We start from the raw sequence: 18,254 nt of genomic DNA, 5'->3' as shown, positions 1-18,254 counted from the left end.
ATTCAGCAGACTTCAGCACAAGAGGTATTTTAACTGTGACCTTTTGATCTGCAGTGAAGTGCTCTAACCACTGAGCTATTCCCTCCATCTTGACTTGAGTCAAGATGAGTGCAGTGACACGGTACAACCCTCTGTTATTATGGTATTATTATATAGATCTTCAGTCATGGCTGAAGCCTGCTTTTATCACACTGCATGGTTTCTAAACTGGATCAAAATAATGAGTTGTTAAACCGCTTGCCCACTGCCCAGACAAACGTACAGTGCAGTGAAAGGTACAAAGAACCACATAACCAGTATCAAACCTGTTAAAAGAATGGTCAGCAGTGTGTACATGACTGAAGGGGAGGTCCAGTGTTTGCCTAAGGAGCAGGAAGCTTCAATAAACACTGACAAGTAAGGGAACAGCTTAGTAAGTAATCCATCAGCATGAGCCCCGGGCTTCCTCCACGCTAACTGCCCGTCTACCATCCTCACCCTCCCTTCGGAAATGTCAAGGTGTTGCTGTGATTCATAGTTGGTTACCTGATGTTTATTTGAGCCCAATGCTATGCAGTATTGAGCGTGTGGATCATTTTACATTAATTGATACATTTTGTACTCCCATTTCTATACTTATATACTAAATATGCTGTAGCGAACTTTAATGAAACTGAATAAAAACATTCGAATACACACAAATGAGTCAAAAAAAAAAACCCTGAATGTGAATCTTCTCAAACATTTTAATTGTACATAACAAACAAACCAACCAACCAATCAGAATCACACAGTCTGCTGACAGAGAGGATTGCTGGAGTGTGGCCCCAGTCCCCTGGATGACGAGACGGAAGCCTTCTACATTCCAGAACATTCGGTACGCCATCTACCCATCACAAGCAGTTACAACTGATTAAGCCATCTAACAATGTCAGCAGTTACTAACAATGTCAGCAGTTACTATGTGTCACATCAAAACCACAACAATGTAAAACAAAAAATTAAAAATTAAGGAAAATAAAACGTTTCTTTTATTGAATGCAGCAAAAGGCGACTTTTACAGAATTGTCTTCATACCAGTTGATTTGTATGGCCTTCTATAAGACTAGGGTTTGGTCTTTGTGTCAAGCTATACAGGGTTCACCACTAACATTTTACAGAGTGTTTGTTGTAGTAGAAAAGGCAGTACTGTACAAACCAAGAGTTATAAACACACCTTTCACCTTCATACTGACTACGAGAACTCCCGTTTGACTGAGGAGTTGTATGAGCTGTCACATGGTAACACAGGAACCCATCGACTGGTTGTATTACAGCGGCCATGTTTGTAGCTGTTTAAATTACAGGATCCATGTTTGTAGTTTATCAGACCGAGCACTGATCAGGTTGCTTTTATTGAGGCACTAAAACACACGCAAACACAGACTGGCAACACACATACACGCACACACACCCCTGAGCAAACGCACACACACACAAAACACACTTTTTTTTTTACCTCAAATTGCTTCAACAAAGCCAGTGCAGGCCCATATTTAGATGAATGATATTGAACATTATAACACAGGTGGGTGACTACTAATCTCTCACTATACTGTTCTGCATGACTGCCAACTTCACCTTCAATTCTACACTCTCTCGTTCGCTCATACGCATGCTCCCATCCACCACAGCAACACCCAGAACCGCCCCAGACTCTCAATCCTAGCATCAGCAAGGGCAAAGTGTCAGAGAAAAATATGACCCATGTGCAAAATGTTTGGCACTGGTTTATTCGTTATTAGTCGTTATTTTTTAAACAAAACTAAATCACATTTTGCTGAGGATTTCAGTGCAGTTACAAAAAAAAAAAAAAAAGAAAGAAAGGTGCATGCTTAATATCTGCTTGACTGATGACACGCAGTTCTGCTTAGTGTAATAACTATCTCAGTACTCAGACCCTGCTGGTTCACCATTCCAGAAGAAAATGAGAACAGTATGTGCCAGTGATGATCTCACACACACTCTCTGTAGGACTAACAATGATTCAAGTGTATATCGCTGTCATCACTCAGTAGGAACTCCCAAAAAATTACACCATGCCAACTAACTAACTAACTAACTAGCACAAAACTACAAAGTCTTCCCCTGTTTAGCAAAATGTGACCAAAGACAATTCTACAAAAAGGGTTAGAGCAGACGAGAGAGAAACACTCACACTCTGAACTACTCTCTAGAAATTGATTGGCTGCTTTTTCAACACACAAACCCAAGGGAACACAGCAGGGAAGCGCTAGGACGACTGCTCCAACACTACGAGAACTCAAATACAATCACACCACCAAGGAAAACAGGTCCAACTAAGTGAAAAATAAACAAAAAGGTTTGCAAAATTCTAGTGGTTATGTCAGAAAGTTCTAGAAAAATAGATCCTCTTTTTTATTTTGTTACTCGTAACAATACTCATGTAACTTTATACATTTGTTTTTCTTCTCCCAAACAGCAGTCTTACTAGCGCCCCCTTTTGGCAGCACAAAGGACAGATGAGAAACACACAAACACAAACCTCTTTATAAACACAAGAAAAAAAAAAACTAAAGGAGTCAAAGGATTCAGAGAAGAGTAGAGGGTAAGGGACTGGACGATGAGCTTTTTGACGTCACATCAACATGCTAGGCAAACGAGGAACAAACGTGGGCTGGAAGAGATCTAGGATAAAAACAGAAGACAGACAGAAGGAGGACCCTAGGTTAACAACACTACCACAGGTAACACACACAGAGGGGCAGAAAAGAAAATCATAAATGATTATCTTTATACAGTGGTGGAGAACGGGTGGATGTGGGGGGAGGGAGGTTGGACACAAATACATGTAGCCTAGACACTTAACACTGAATAGGGGAGGGAGGGATAGATGATGGGGGGGAGGGGGGGAGACAACAAGTAACATGCTGTAACATAGAGGTGAGATGAAAACATACAGCACTTGACAACACTGAGACACCAACCAACAAGTCTGCCTCTCCTAGCATAGCTTCTACCAAACCTGTCTGTATTTCTGTACAAGATTAGACGCACGCCATAGGTTTCTGTGGAAACATCGAGCAAATAGATCCGGGCTGGTTTTCAGCTCAGTATAAACATGTGCTTTCACATTCCCTCCAGTAGTGGTCACTAGGTGGCCTGTATCGCTCTGCACTGGCATCAGGCTCTGCGGCCTCTCAGGACTCACTAACACCTCCTGGTGGCTTCATCTCTCATCAGAGCTGAACATCTTTGGGTGTGGGCTTGTGCTTTACTATCAGTCTCGTTGTGTACTTGGTGTGTCCTAGGCAGCAGTGCAGCGAGGGCCTCGACAACAAAGACCTGTACCCTGATTGGATAGTGTTAAATGAGTCTTTCAGAACGTAACGGTAGCGGTTGGTGGATATAACGGTACACTATATAAAGTCAAACACAGTTGAGCCAACATACTTCCTATTCCAACGTGGTTACAGCTAGTCAGGTTTACTGTAACACACACACACACACACACAGGTCTGTGGCATTTGGCAAATTATCCACCAGACCACTAGGGGGTGATGGTCTAAGGCTTGACTCCTCAAGAGGAGGTTCATCTTACTGATGGTGACAATGGTGGTTTAGTTGGACAAGGTGCCACTTTATGTCCACTGTCTCTGTAAGACTAGGCAAATGTTATAACACCCCAGCCCAGTCACCACCTTCGAGAAAGGAAGAGTGAGACAGAGAGAGACTGGAAATTAGAGCGAGCGAGAGGGATTATCTGTGGCCCTCAGCAGCTAGGACAGCTATCCTGTACCTCAGACCTCCACACCATGACACAGCGTCATGGCAACAAGGACCGGCCCACAACAACACCTAGATAATTGACAATTGCTGTGTAGATGGATAGGACCGCCCACTAAGGCTAGTAGTCTTAAAGTAGGCATGGCAACCTCTTCACATAAGGATTCTACAAAATACTGTTGAAGATTCTCAAAACAATCATTTAAATTCAGTGAAATAATTTAGGCAATAAATAGATTCCTGTTGCTCAGGAGGAGTATAAAACCTCTATAAAAATAGAAAAGGCATCATAATACTTTAGTAATATACAGAATCATCATCATCATCATTGTGGACACCTGGTTCTCCTACAGTATCTATAAAAACGCGAGTTCCTGGATGCCTCGTCAAAGGCTGGGGTAGATGACAGGGGTTTGTGGTGATCAAGATCTATTCTACCCATTAGAACCTCTGAGGGGGGGGTGTCTCCTGTTCTACCCGTTAGGAGGGTTCCGAGTTAGGTCAATTAAAACCAAGACAAGCTCTGGCAGCAACCGGAGAGGAAGATGGTAAATGGAGAGTAGAGGAGAAAAAGGAGATTAGAGGAGAAAAGCAGAGAGCTACCTCATGCTCATCCGGTTGTCCCAGTATAGTAATCCACCCCTACTCAACTCGTCCTTTAGCTGAAGATTCCCAGAACAAAAATTCAAGCTTATTATTTTTGGTTACTGAATTAATAAATTAAAGTAACAAACACAACTAATAAATAATAATTTAGCCTCTCACTCATGATTTTCTTTCCCTGATACAACATCAAGACTTAGAAAAGAACTGATGTGCATCAGCTTTACTGGTACACAGATACAGTAGGAATTAGTACCAAGGCTAGTACTGTCAGAAGTACCCAAGCTAGTTCAGCAGTAGGAAGAGTGAAAGTAGACAGCTGCTACGCAGTCTCTCTGAGCGTCTATCTTGCGTGATAGATGTGGTTGTGTTTGTCTGTCTGTGGGGTGATAGACAGGGTGTCTAGAGGATCTGTGTGATTTGACCGGCTCTGGGCTGGGGGGGTCAATGTCAGTGTGTGTGTGTGTGTGTGTATCTAAGAGTGGGGCAGGAGGCAGGGGTAAAAGATTAGGTGGGGTGTGAGGGTCAGGGATAACAGCAAGGGTGTATTTTGGCAACAGGCTGTCATTGTGCAACACATCATCAAGACTTTAAATAGAACACAGCAAACTAATATGACAAATTCTCTTAAATAAAAAATACAAGTATATTTAGGTTTTTTTAAAAAGAAATAGAAAAAGAAATGAAACGAATTCCAAAAAATCACAACAGAACACAAGAATCCAGTTTCAGGTAAACAAACTCATCATAAGCAACAACCCCTCCTGCAGCTTCTACACATTTGTGTTGCAATAGTGGTGTCTGTGAACTTTAGTTAATACAGAGGGGGGGGGGGGGGGGGGGGGCAAGCCCAAGTAGAGGTGAGTTACAGAGAGAGAGGGAGGGGTTAAATAAGGGGTGTGTGTGTGTTTGGGTGAGGGGGGGCATTAACAGGCTCTGGTTCTCTCTTCACTTACCAGGTAGCCCCCCTTTCTGAGCCTGCCCCAGACAGACAGTTGGGCACATAGGAGGCAGGTTGGGGAGGGGGAGAGGGAGGGGGCAGAAGGGGGGTCAGTAGGGCTTGCTGTCATTCTTGGATCTCTTCAGCTGCACCTTAAGGCGCTTCATGCCGATCTGGAAGCCGTTCATGGACTGGATGGCTGCCTGGGACGACACAGGGTTGTCGTAGCTCACAAAACCTAGGGGGAAAAATAAACTTAGTTAAATGTTAATGGAGCCTGCCTATATCACATTAACTAACCACACATGGCATCTAAGCATGCCTTCACATGTTAACCCCTGACCCCCCCCCCCCCTCACCAAAGCACTTGCTGAGGTTGGTCTGCTTGTCGATGAAGACCTTTGCTGATATGACGTTTCCAAAGGGCATGAACATCTGGAGCAGGTCCTGGTCTCCAAACTCTTGGGGCAGGTGGTAAATGAACAGGTTGGCCCCCTCTGGACCTAAGGGTGGGGGGCACGGTCACTCAGGGAGGGGGGCACGGTATACTACACAATGAGAAAGCTGGTAAGCAATTAACCTTTCAACCAATCAATAAATGAATCAATGGTTGACACTGACAGTACTGGGTGCAGGTGAGTGATGGGACAGAGAGTGCTAGCATTCAGGCTACATCACTACTGTAGCAGTGTTAGTCAGAGATGAAGAGAACATTCCAGAAGTAGGTGGTGGTGGATGGGGGTCTTACCGGTGCTCCGACTCTCACTGGCTGTTGCAGCAGATTCAAAACAAGACACAAGCCTTAGCAGAAGGTGACACTCTAGCCTAGGTTTCTATTTCTAGTTCCGGCTGACCTAGCTCTCCTGTTCACTAACGTCCAGCACACACACAAAAACACAGAGTACACAGATAGCAGGAGTGTGTGAGTTAAACATCAACAGGACATCAACAGGACAGTCACATCACAGGAGGTCCGCATTCAGACACATCCACCCCACCCGCTTTCCCAGTCCCTGCCCCAGCTCTCCCCAGCACCTCCCTCTGGCCTCTCCCAGGTCCTCACCCTCCTTCTGGCTGCCCGCTGCGCTGGCGTTCTGCTGGGCCAGCAGGCTCTGGCTGTAGAGGCTGGGCAGGGCTGCAGCGGCGTACTGCTGGATGCCAGAGTAGGCCTGACTCAGGGCCTCCATGGTGCTGCCCGACCCGTTGGACAGGCCCCCACTACCCAGGCCACCGTTCAGAGCTGCCATACCTGGGCGGGGCGCGGGAGGAAAGACGGACACGTACAAAGAGAGAGACACGTAGAAGGAGGCGCACACAGAGAGGCGTTTAAGCATGCGGTTTATATCATTGCTGATCGTATAAGGATCACCGAGGCAGTTAGAGCCCGAGTGCTGTGTGTGTACGGCTGGATGTGCCCACCTGCCAGGGAGCCCATGTTGAGACCGCCCGCTCCGGCGGCCAGAGACTGCAGAGCCCCCAGAGACGCCATGGGGTTGACCGACGAGCTGCTGCTGGAGGTGGGGGAGGAGCCTGCTGGGGGGAGGACGTGCCCATATTGTTACACTGCCTTTGTCATCATCATCGTCTGGGACCATCCCCTTGGAGATTTCCCAGAAGTTTGTGTATGTGTATGTGTGTGTGTGTGTGTGTGTGTGTGTGTGTGGAGGTAAGGAGAGGGACCAACCCTTGTAGCTGTCCCAGGAGAGGTTCTGCCCGGCGGTCGTACCTGAGCTGGTGAGAACGCTGAGCGGACTGCTCGACGTCGTCATGGCGTTGGAGCCAGAAGGTGTGGCCTGTGTGGCGCTAGCCGCTGCCGCTAGGGCTGCTAGGTTCTGCATGGCGTTCAGCCCTGAGATACACAGCCGGGCGGAGTTAAGACACACACACACACACACACTCTCTCAGGGAAGATGAAGTAAGGGAGAGACATTTGTGTGTGAGTTTGTTAGGGTAAGTGTGCGTTTCTGTGTGTACGGCCTTGCTTGTATGTACATGTGTGTGCATGCTTCCATGTGTGAATATGTGTGTGTGTGTACCTGTCATGGGGTGCAGATTGTTGAGGGCATTTCCCGAGGAAGCAGACTGCTGGAGAAGCTGTAAGTAAAGCTAGACATTTACACCAACACACAACACACACACACACAGAAACATCTGTCAGGACTGACCTTGAGGGGATAAGGGTGTGGGGGAGAAGGAGATGGAGTAGAGAGAGAAAGAAAGAGAGATGGAGATGAAAGTTAGGAAGAGAGCGTTGAAGAGAGCTTACTGCCAGGTACTGGGGCCCCAGGGAGTTGATGCCCGTCAGGTTGCCCCACATGGAGGCAGCGTTGAGCTGCTGCATCTGCTGCTGAAGCTGCTGGGCCATCCTCTTCTGCTCCTTGTCCTTCTGGGTGTCTGCAAACTTCACCACCATGGGGGAGGAACAGCCCTGGAGGAGGCGGAGAGAGAGAGAGAGAGAGAGAGAGAGGAGGTGGAGAGACAGAGAGAGGAGTGGGAGAGAAAGAGATAGACGATGAGGGTAATTCCCAAGAAAGACCAAACCAATGTATAGCTGAGGAATAATAAAGGGTTAAGAGAGAGGCGTTTGTGTCAAAGTGTTGGAATGGAATTAGAGGCGAGTGTGTGTATGTTCAGCACCCAGGTCTTACCTCCATGGTTTGAGACTGGTGCATCGACTTGATGGCTGACTGGGCCATCTGTCTGGCTGTGAAGGTGACAAAGGCACAACCTGCCACACAACACACATACACAGAAACATATTCTTTAGTGCTATCACAGCCCTTTGAACACACGTGCGACTGCGTGCGTGTGTGTCCTGAGGTGAACTGAATCTGCCTCACCACGGCTGAGTCCGTCAGGACCTCGCAGGATGCGACACTCTTCAATCTGTCCATAGGGAGAGAACATCAGTCTGATGTCGTTCTCATTGCACTTCTTGGAGATCATACCAATGAACAGCTTCCTGTCCTCCACCGCTGAGACAGGAAGAGAGGAGGTGAGAACCAGGAAGTACAGGATTCCTTACAGCTGGGCACAGAGAGATGGTGAGAGAAACAACCTCTAACAGAGCTAAGGTACCAGATCCTCTGTTACACCTCCAGATAGCCCAGACACAGAAACTCTAGATGTTCGACATTCTACAACACTTACCGTTGTTCTTCTCACTGTCAGCTGGCTTCATCTGAATGGGGTGGTGCATCTGAAAGCCGGGGTGGGAGAGAAAGGGCTTACTTACAACGGAAGGGAGACAGGCACAGACACAAGGGGGGAGAAAGGAATGGATACGGATCTGTTTTGGGGATGAGGGGAAAGGGATGCGGGTGGGCACAGGGCTGTAGAGGGAGGAGTTGGGGTGTTGACTCACCCCAGGGAGAATCTTCATGTTGTGCAGTGCATTCTGGGCCTCCAACGCGGACTTTCTGGTGTAGTACGTGATGAAACAGCAGCCTGGAGGACAAAGGGCAAAGCAGAGTTCAGGGGTCAAACCTCGTTTCATTAGGTGAGAGGAGTGAGGATGGCACGGAGTTAGAGGTTACAGGTGAGAGGTCAGCACGGCTCTGAGTGGCATTCAAAGCATACTCTGTTACGGAGAGAAAGGTCACAAATGAGGGGGAGGCAATAACAGGTGGAGGGGGGAGGGAAGGACAGGTCAGTTTCAGATACCTTTGCTCTGCGGGGGGTTCTGGCTACGGTCTCGGAGCACGTTGATCTCGTACACGGCACCATACGGCTCGAAGAGCTCCCTCAGCTGCTCCTCCGCCCAGGAGCGCGGTATCTGACCCACGAACATCTTGATGGCGTCGATGTCAGGCTGGTCCGGGTGCTCCAGCGACCCATTCATCTTCTTAGCTCTGAGGAGAGACCGAGAGAAATCAAAACCAGAGACACAGACAGAGAGAGAGAGAGAAATAGAGATAGAGCGAGTACAGTGGAGGTGACGAGTCAGTTGTAAACAATGCCAGGATGTTGTGATGCTGCTGTGAGCTTGCTGTTCCAGATACACACCTGGCGGACATGATACAGCACAGAGACCGGACTCAGGCCAACACCCATATTCAGGCCCGGGCCCACAACACAGAGACTCTGAGTCAGGACCAGGCCAACTACCAGTCTCAGCCCAACACATTGCAAAACTAAACCTCATATTACTCTACCCAGAGATACATAGTCTGACCAACCTAAGAACACAACAATGGCATCTCTAGTCTATATCTTGCACAGATTTCAAACAGTGCAACCAAACTGAATGTGAAGACGTACATTTTGTGCCTGTCATACTGGGATTGATCCAACCAGACTTACGACATGGATTCAGGTACACAACTGGTACAGTGTAGGTTTTGGTAGGCCTACTACACACAACCTAAACACACACACACACCCCACACACACACAGCCTAAAACAGACACAGCTTTTGATCTCTGCTCATAGATTAACAAAAAAGCAGGATCGCCATTTACACAACGAGTTCAGCTGTATGAGCTAGGCTTAGGTTACATGCAGTAGACCTTAGTAGACAGCAACTCAAAACCTCCAGGTGGTCCAGATGGACAGAGAAGAATAGAGGTACAGTACTTACACTGGGCTGGAGTTTAGGGAACAATGGTCCACCATCATCTCAGGTAAGAAGTCCAGTTTAAAAGAGGCCATGGTTGAGTGCAGATATCTCTCCAGAGCAACAGAGTAAAGCGAGGAAGACGACCCCGGCTAGACGGACTATGCGACAGCCTCCGGACGAGTCACAGAGAGGAGAGGACAAGAGGACAAGAGGACAGACGGAGGAAAGGAGCAGAGGTAGGGAGGAGGAGAGGCTGGGGAGGAGAAACAGACGCGGTCCTCATGGAGAACCGTCCTAAAAAATAAATAATGTAAAAGCTGTCTACCGTACTACCAACACGGCACGAAAAAACCTCCCAAAACACTTCTCAGAAGACGGTGAGACGACAGCTCCTCTCTGACCGGACGACGGCAACACTGCGAGGCAGAGCAGAGGACAGACAGGCCAGCGCGGAGCGGGCGGAGAGGAGAGCAGGACTAGCCAGGCAGCGTTGCGTCCAGCCAGCTCACTAGGGGCTGTGGCCCCTGGGGCCACAATGAAAATGCTGATGGCCCCTGAAGCCATTGTGCAGCTTTGTCCTAGCCCAGCAGATCTGCTGCCTCCACAGATAAACAGGCTGTCAGATCGATGTAGATAAGGCTGTCAGAACAGCAGGAATGAATGGACAGGGCCAAAGAGGGTAATCCCTGCTCCAGAATAGGGACGATCAACTATCAGGTTCCGGCGCTGGGGAAGGGGTGGGGGAGTCAGTCATGTGACATAGGCTGTATCTCACACACACAACAACGCGTACACACCTCACTGACCTGTGGGAGCTGCCAGTGGCATCATAAACAGAGGACATAATAACAGCAGACATAGTAAACAACCTGCACTCAGCATGGCTGACTTAGTCACCCTGTCACAGAAAGTCAACACAACACCCTACCCTTCTCTACACAACACCCTACTCCTCTTTACACAACACCCTACTCCTTTCTACACAACACCCTACTCCTCTCTACACAACACCCTACTCCTCTTTACACAACACCCTACTCCTTTCTACACAACACCCTACTCCTCTCTACACAACACCCTACTCCTCTTTACACAACACCCTACTCCTTTCTACACAACACCCTACTCCTCTCTACACAACACCCTACTCCTCTCTACACAACACCCTACTCCTCTCTACACAACACCCTACTCATCTCTACACAACACCCTACTCCTCTTTACACAACACCCTACTCCTCTCTACACAACACCCTACTCATCTCTACACAACACCCTAATCCTCTTTACACAACACCCTACTCCTCTTTACACAACATCATACTCCTCTTTACACAACATCATACTCCTCTTTACACAACATCATATTCCTCTTTACACAACACCCTACTCCTCTCTACACAACACCCTACTCCTCTTTACACAACACCCTACTCCTCTTTACACAACACCCTACTCCTCTTTACACAACATCATACCACTCTCTACACATCATACTCTTCTACAAAACACTGTATTCCTCTTTCCACAATACTCTACTCTTTTTCACAACACCTAGCTCCTCTCCTGTTTGTCTGAACAAGCAGAGACTAGCTGCCAGTACCACTTCATAGCATACTAAGCTAACAGGAAATATGAATATTACCAGTATTGTACCAACACAGAGACAAATCCTCCTGCCCCAAGCTAGGGAAGGGGGTGTGCCCCCAAGGGGAGGATTGGCAGACAGGGAGGGGGAGTGAGGAATTCTTACCCCCCCAAGGTGTTGGGGTCCAGGTCACACTGGACCTGCCCATGCTGCTCCTGGGACAGGTAAAGAGCTTCAGCCTCCAGGCTATCCATCCAGTGCCGATCACTACACTACAGGAACAGACACGCACACACAAAACAGGCCACACACACAGATGACACTTAGGGAAAGGACAGGAGAAACACACAAACATGTACAGTGTTGTACGCAAATACACATCATCACAGACGGACCACATTGAAAAACAAACACACCTAGGAGTCAGGGCGGAGGAGGAGGACAGACAGGACAGGAAGACAGCTGACGGGGTTGCTGAGCGACAGGACAGGGAGGAGACCACAGTGGTGCTACAGGAAGGAGAGCCTGGACGCCAGTCCCTGTGTGCAGGAGGTAGAGGAGGTGCAGTCTCAGTCCTGCCCGATATGGCTTAGGTCTGAATCACCCAACAGACATACCGACAAACCATGGGCATAAGCAGGCCACACTTGACGGTCTGAACCAGCCAGTCAATCAATCAACCACTCAGTGTGCCAGTCACACTGCCAGTCACTAAGCTAAAAAAGCCAACCTGTGTGCCCAATAGCCTCTCATTCAGCCACTACAGATCACTACTGCTATCAGTCAGGTCCACACCAAGGTTCAGAGACTAGTACAGTCAGTTTCAGAAACTGAACAACCCTGACATCTCAGCACCTTTCAAACAAAGCTGAGGCTAACCTGCTATAATGGCAATATGTGTGAGGAGTTCTCTGCAAGCAGTGTGGCAGTGTGTGGAAGAGACTGCAAGGCCTGTAGTCATTGTGTCAGAGTGCTGGTGTTAGTGAGGTGTACTCACCCTGTAGTGTTTCTGACGTTGAAACCTGCCCTTTTACACTGGTTCTGTTGGAAACCCACAGACGTCAGTCAAATCATGCCACAACTACCAGAATCACAAGAAACATATCCTACTATGTATTGTTTGCTACGATACACTGCAATGTTACAACCAGTGATGACATAGGTGGGCAACTGTTTTGCTCTCCTAACCCTTCACCCCTGAATATGCCATTCAGGATCATGTTGCACAGGGCAGGGCTGCATTCAGTACACTATGTTGCCTGGCAGTGGCACATGACAACAAACAGGCTATCTGCCTTACTATCATGTAAAGTAAGGGGCTGCTCACAGTCTGGTTACTGTGGCTGTCACAGGTCACTTAAAACACTGGTATGACTAGTCTGTGACTGACTAGGTGTGTCAGGTGAAGCGGACAGAGACCCCGAGGGATGCTAGCTATAGTGTATACAGTAGACCTACGACACGGCCGTGCGTATCCATAGTTTCTATTAGAGACGCCTTTTTGGCTGTCTCGCGGCCGCTGTCCTGATTTTGACACCCATGGTAATAGTTCACCGGGCTCAGGGCTTTAGTGTGGGTCTAAATGCAGACATGTCCAATGGGGTGTGCATCTCAAAGGGGCGGATAGGGGGCCTAGTCAGCTAGCTAGTGAGCGGCATAGCAAGGCCTGAAGGCTTGCTTCAAAAGATTGTTGAACACTAGTTTACACGGGAGGTCGCATGGTGGCAATGACCTGGATACGAGTCCCTCTAGTAAAGGGTAAGCCATACTTCGTGAGAGCATGCTGGTATTCCTCTGTAATCTTCCAGTCATGACGCATTCGTGCTAGCTAGCTGGTTAGCTAACATTAGCTTATCAGCTGAGATGGCCAAACATGCCATATGTGGTCTAACGTTTGACAGCTGGCTAGCCACCTAGCTAGAACAACCAAATTAGCTGGCAAATATTTTCGCTTTCAATGTACTTACCTGTCTCGTTTAAATAAAAATGCGACAAACCAAGAGTGAAACTATGAGACCGTGTGTTGTTGCTTCTGTGTCCTACTAGATAGCTGTCTCCGTTATATTATTTAACAACAGCCTACTTTTACTTGTGTCTACTTGCGAGGAAGCTGTGCAAAATGGCTGTCTTTCCTGAATTTTCCAACCGCCTTCAAGAAAAGGGGATTGGGTGGAGGACCAATCCTGAGGAACCATGTTATCTACTTTAACATGACATGTAAACATGCTCACCATTAAACACAAATGTAACATGTGTCAAATCATAGACCAAAAAAATATTTCGCTGCTGTTGAAGAAACACTTGAATGTTTTGATAGCAAGTTGTCCCCTCTCTTTGTACATAGTGTGGTCGACAGAGGAGGGCCATGGCAGACTGACAGTAGCCATATCCCACTAAGGCCCTCATTCAATTTAATAATTAATTCAGATTTCATATTTTATCAATTTTGCCAGGAAGACAAAACGGGGAAGCCAATCCGATTGACGATGTTCATTTGTAAACAACGCTGTACTTGGGTGCTTTAGTTATGGATAACATTGAAGTTACCGGCTTGAGGTAGCTTGTGAGGTGATTGACAGTGTGTTCAAATACACGTGTATTTATTTACAGACAGTGCTGGTTCGTGAGCTTATCTGTTCAATGAGACCTAAGAAAAGGGCATTTAAACAGTATCATCTTGGATCTGTACTTTGACACCCGTCCACAAGAGGCGAGCTACAACTTCACGTGTAGCGAAACCAAGCCAAGGAAGCAGCAGCAGCTTCCCGGCAGAATTATGTCATTGAAATGCATAGCTCTAGTGTAAAAAGTATAACACGGTTAAGTTATCAACAAGTCCCCCAAAACGAGTTCCTCGTCTGTTAAAGAGGGATAATCGTCATTATGTCTGGTGCATTAGCAAGACTGCTGTTTTACCCCACGTTAGCCTACAATGTTGTCATGGAGAAGGTGTCTTTGAGGCGGTGGTTCGACCGTGTGGACCAAACCATAATACTTGGGGCTCTGCCTTTCAGATCTATGACGGATGAGGTAACAATTTAGCTTGTGCTACTATGTCATCTTTCATAATTTGACTGGGCATTACAATCTCAATCATTCGTGTATTTCTAATTTCCAGCTGGTACAAAAAGAGCATGTCAGGGGAGTCATCACCATGAACGAAGAGTATGAGACAAAATACTTCTGCAACTCGGCTGAGGTAAGTTAGGGAAAACATGAGTCCTACTACAGCCGATATAGGTTTGATTGCATTCATACCAGTGTCACCATATTGACAGGGATGCACGTGTGTGGTGGGTGTGTCTGGTTCCCAACTTTAAAATTCAAGTGTTAACCACATCGGGGTGTGTGATGCGTAGGAGTGGAGTGCTGCAGGGGTGGAACAGCTGAGGCTGAGTACAGTGGACCTGACGGGAGTGCCAAGCATGGAGAACCTCCACAGAGGGGTCGAGTTCGCCTTGAAGCACCGGCAGAATGGAACCAGCGTCTACGTTCACTGCAAGGCCGGTCGCTCGCGTAGTGCCACCCTAGCCGCTGCCTACCTCATACGGGTGAGTCAAGGTCCATGCAGGTGAGAGAGAGAGCAGGTGTGTGCTGAAGGTATTAATAGAGAGAGTGTGAGTGTGCTAGAGAGCCTTAATCAGAGAGCAAGAGTGTGCCATTAGACCATGTGTACGTGAGATATAGAGTGAGACTGATTGCCAAATTTTCTGTGTATTTTATTGTGTTTAACTCGTCCTATCTGTTTAGTTACACAGTATGAGTCCAGAAGAAGCCTGTCAGACGTTAGCCTCTGTCCGACCACACATCTTGGTTCGATCAGCACAACTGGAGATGCTCAGAGGGTACCACCAGCAAGTCTGTGAAGGGGGGGTCAAGAATTGATTCTATCTAAATTGTATTAAAAACATATATTTATGACGAGGGATATCGAAGGACTTGTCTCTGCTGTGTCAAAAACTCTGAAGTTTACAAATGTATTTTTTGTACCATTTCAGCAACATCCATAAAGCAATGTATAGCCTACTACCTGTTTATGAAATGGCTAAAACTGTAAATATCCAGACATTTTGTACAAGGATGTTGCTTGCTTGGAATTCAATAAACAAGTTCTCACATTTCTCTCATTAATCTAATTCAATTTAATTGTACCGTTAGTTTTAAGAGCTTATCCGATCTGCAGGCGAAATACACCACACTTACACGGACTCCAGTGCAGAAGTTGGCGTTAGAGAGTAGACCCTGAGTTGGTCTGCACGCTTGCCTTTATCCGAAGAAGAAAATATTACATTTGTACAAAGATGGCGGCGTCGTTAGTCCGTCTCGTCCGCGGAGGTCTTTGCCGGAGTTTAAATGGTATTTGCAATATACGAGCTTTACAACATGCTTATTTTGACTGTCATTTAGCATGCTATGGCATGCGTATATTTTTGCCAAGGTTGGAACTGCGTTACGATGTGTTGAGATTTAACTTGCGAATTGTCTAGCGATGACCTTCTGTGAAACTGTCTCGCTAGCTTGCTGACAGCCACACAATTCTAGGCAACTGACACAAAATTGTGTTATAGATAAGCTGAGTTCGCTAGCAAATTAGAAATAACTATTTTAATGATTGAAGGTTAGGTTTAGTTTATCATTGTGTGGTGCTATGTTGTATGCTAGCTGGTAAATGATCCTAAGACATCCAAGTCATCTACTGTAATAGCCAGGTAGCAATCTTGCTTGCCTACATGGAAAGTGAGTGCTTTCTGTTTTCCAGTCGCCAATCGAAGCGCTTGTCTGGTGCAGGCGAGGGCGGAGACCACAACTACTGAAACTAGACGTAAGTGTATTTTAACAAAGTTGGGGGATTATAGAAATATTAGACGGGATCTCTATTAGAGTAGGGACAAATAGCCCCTAGTATGTGATATTTGAAATCGCGGTAGCCTGACAACTTGGCCGTTTCGGCACGGAATTACACTTTATTTGATCTGTTGCCGATATTGGTACTCTGAAAACCACATCTGTGGTTGTGATTTGTGTTCTCTGTGTCGCCCTGCAGCCACAGTAAGGTCCAAGGATGCCGTCACTCACAACCAGCTGTCTGCTTTTGGGGAGTATGTGGCAGAGATGATGCCTAAATACGTTCAGCAGGTCCAGGTCAGTCCAGTTCCATCTGGCTTTTCCAACCTGGAGACCTTGGGACATACCAGCATGCTACCTTTTGTATTTTATGTAAAGCATGCGTTATATTGTTTGTCGAACTATATCAAGTATTGACCATGCTGTCTGTCACCTACACACACACCACACAAACAGGTGACTTGCTACAATGAGCTGGAGGTGATGATCCATCCTGATGGGGTGGTTCCGGTGCTGACCTTCCTCAGGGACCACACCAACGGCCAGTTTAGGAACATGATTGACCTCACTGCTGTCGACATACCGACGCGCCAGAACCGCTTTGAGGTACCACACCTGACCGGCTGCCTGACTGCACACTGTGTGGTGCTCGTGTCAGTGATAATCCATTCACACAACAGGTGTGTGTGTGTGTGTGTGTGTGTGTGTTAGAAAGTGAGTAGATCTATGTGTGTGTTGGCAGATTGTCTACAACCTGCTGTCCCTGCGCTTCAACTCTCGTATCCGCATCAAGACATACACAGACGAGTTGACACCAGTGGACTCCTCTGTGTCTGTGCACCAGGCAGCCAACTGGTATGAGAGGGAAGTAAGTACACACAGGCTGCATCCCATACCTGCTGCTCTGCCCTAAACCCTGTCCTCATCCAGCCTCACATCTAGATCAGGACTCATCAATATGCGCTCCTTGTGTGTGTCCAGGTGTGGGACATGTATGGGGTGTTCTTTGCCAACCACCCTGACCTAAGGCGCATCCTGACAGACTATGGCTTTGAGGGCCATCCATTCAGGAAGGACTTCCCCCTGTCCGGATATGTGGAGGTGAGGCAGCGAGGCATGTTAGGAGATTGAATTTGTCTTAGTGATCGGACAGATCAATAAATAGACAGTTAAGAACGGTTAACTGCAACAAGAACGCTTCTATGTCAAGAAGCTAATCTTATTCGTCTTGACGTCCTTTCTCATCTTTCTCCAGGTGCGTTACGATGACGAGGTGAAGCGTGTGGTGGCGGAACCTGTGGAACTCTCTCAGGAGTTCCGGAAGTTTGACCTGAACACTCCGTGGGAGGTGTTCCCCGCATACCGTGAGCCCAAGGACGCCCCCAAGCTGCCTGCAGGGGACAAGGCACCTGAGAATAAATAACTACCCCCCATATTCCCCCCCCCGATACTGTCCCAGACCCTCTGCAGACACCTGTCTGAACTGTAGTGGAGCCTTGCTTCCTGTCTCTTGAGTATTTATGTAAATAAAGACGTGTATAAAAGAGGGTCATTTTGTTCTGTGTATTGAGTTCTATTTATCTTTTGTTCTTTATCCCCAGAGAACACATTTTATTTTCACAACGGGAAGAGAGCTGATGGGGGGGGGGGGGGGGAGAGCACCCCTAAATGCACCACGTACAGACACATAGCATACACACATATATACAGTGCTGAGTAGTGATACCATTCACCTCCCCTCTTCATCACAGTACTTGTTGAAAATCACCAGTTTGAGCCTTTTTTTTAAACAGCCTCATGCTTGGACTTTGCTTCAGCTCTTTTTGAAGTTTATTCCAGACCTTCACGCCACTAACTGAAATGCACATGCTCTTCAAGGTAGTTCGAACCCTCAAAGTTCTGAAGTTAAGTTTTTCCCTATAGTCATAGCCCCCCACTCTATCAGTGAACACTT

At 47.2% G+C, this 18,254-nt stretch overlaps 3 protein-coding genes across 13 annotated transcripts; 2 read left to right on the top strand and 1 right to left on the bottom strand.

Moving 5' to 3' along the window:
- Positions 1-707: 707 nt before the first annotated feature.
- celf1 (cugbp, Elav-like family member 1) lies at positions 708-13,559 on the bottom strand. 11 transcript variants are annotated; one of them, XM_067248464.1, is made up of 17 exons: positions 13,423-13,559; positions 12,453-12,496; positions 11,872-11,994; positions 11,621-11,727; positions 8,972-9,159; positions 8,673-8,755; positions 8,459-8,507; positions 8,149-8,283; positions 7,957-8,036; positions 7,575-7,736; positions 7,345-7,414; positions 6,993-7,157; positions 6,728-6,841; positions 6,372-6,557; positions 5,668-5,811; positions 5,325-5,546; positions 708-2,667 (listed from the first exon to the last, which is right to left on the bottom strand). In XM_067248464.1, the coding sequence occupies exons 4-16, from the start codon at positions 11,707-11,709 to the stop codon at positions 5,419-5,421; spliced, it is 1,593 nt and encodes a 530-aa protein (XP_067104565.1). In that variant the 5' UTR covers positions 11,710-11,727; positions 11,872-11,994; positions 12,453-12,496; positions 13,423-13,559; the 3' UTR covers positions 708-2,667; positions 5,325-5,418. The 11 variants fall into 11 exon arrangements, with proteins under 11 accessions (XP_067104565.1, XP_067104569.1, XP_067104573.1 ...); XM_067248468.1 differs by having other exon boundaries at positions 6,728-6,838; XM_067248472.1 differs by having other exon boundaries at positions 6,728-6,838; positions 7,035-7,157.
- Positions 13,560-14,180: 621 nt separating this feature from the next.
- On the top strand, positions 14,181-15,581 carry ptpmt1 (protein tyrosine phosphatase mitochondrial 1). Its single transcript, XM_067249280.1, has 4 exons — positions 14,181-14,485; positions 14,574-14,654; positions 14,815-15,006; positions 15,206-15,581. The coding sequence occupies exons 1-4, from the start codon at positions 14,339-14,341 to the stop codon at positions 15,338-15,340; spliced, it is 555 nt and encodes a 184-aa protein (XP_067105381.1). The 5' UTR covers positions 14,181-14,338; the 3' UTR covers positions 15,341-15,581.
- Positions 15,582-15,729: 148 nt separating this feature from the next.
- On the top strand, positions 15,730-17,848 carry ndufs3 (NADH:ubiquinone oxidoreductase core subunit S3). The gene is made up of 7 exons (XM_067249228.1): positions 15,730-15,811; positions 16,215-16,277; positions 16,500-16,597; positions 16,757-16,906; positions 17,043-17,168; positions 17,282-17,401; positions 17,556-17,848. The coding sequence occupies exons 1-7, from the start codon at positions 15,757-15,759 to the stop codon at positions 17,721-17,723; spliced, it is 780 nt and encodes a 259-aa protein (XP_067105329.1). The 5' UTR covers positions 15,730-15,756; the 3' UTR covers positions 17,724-17,848.
- The last annotated feature ends 406 nt before the right edge of the window (positions 17,849-18,254 follow it).

The sequence above is a fragment of the Osmerus mordax genome, chromosome 13 (assembly GCF_038355195.1).
Source record: "Osmerus mordax isolate fOsmMor3 chromosome 13, fOsmMor3.pri, whole genome shotgun sequence".
In the NCBI taxonomy this organism is placed as follows: domain Eukaryota; kingdom Metazoa; phylum Chordata; class Actinopteri; order Osmeriformes; family Osmeridae; genus Osmerus; species Osmerus mordax.
The sequence above is the reverse complement of the archived record's forward strand: the minus strand, read 5'-3'. Positions and strand labels throughout refer to the sequence as shown.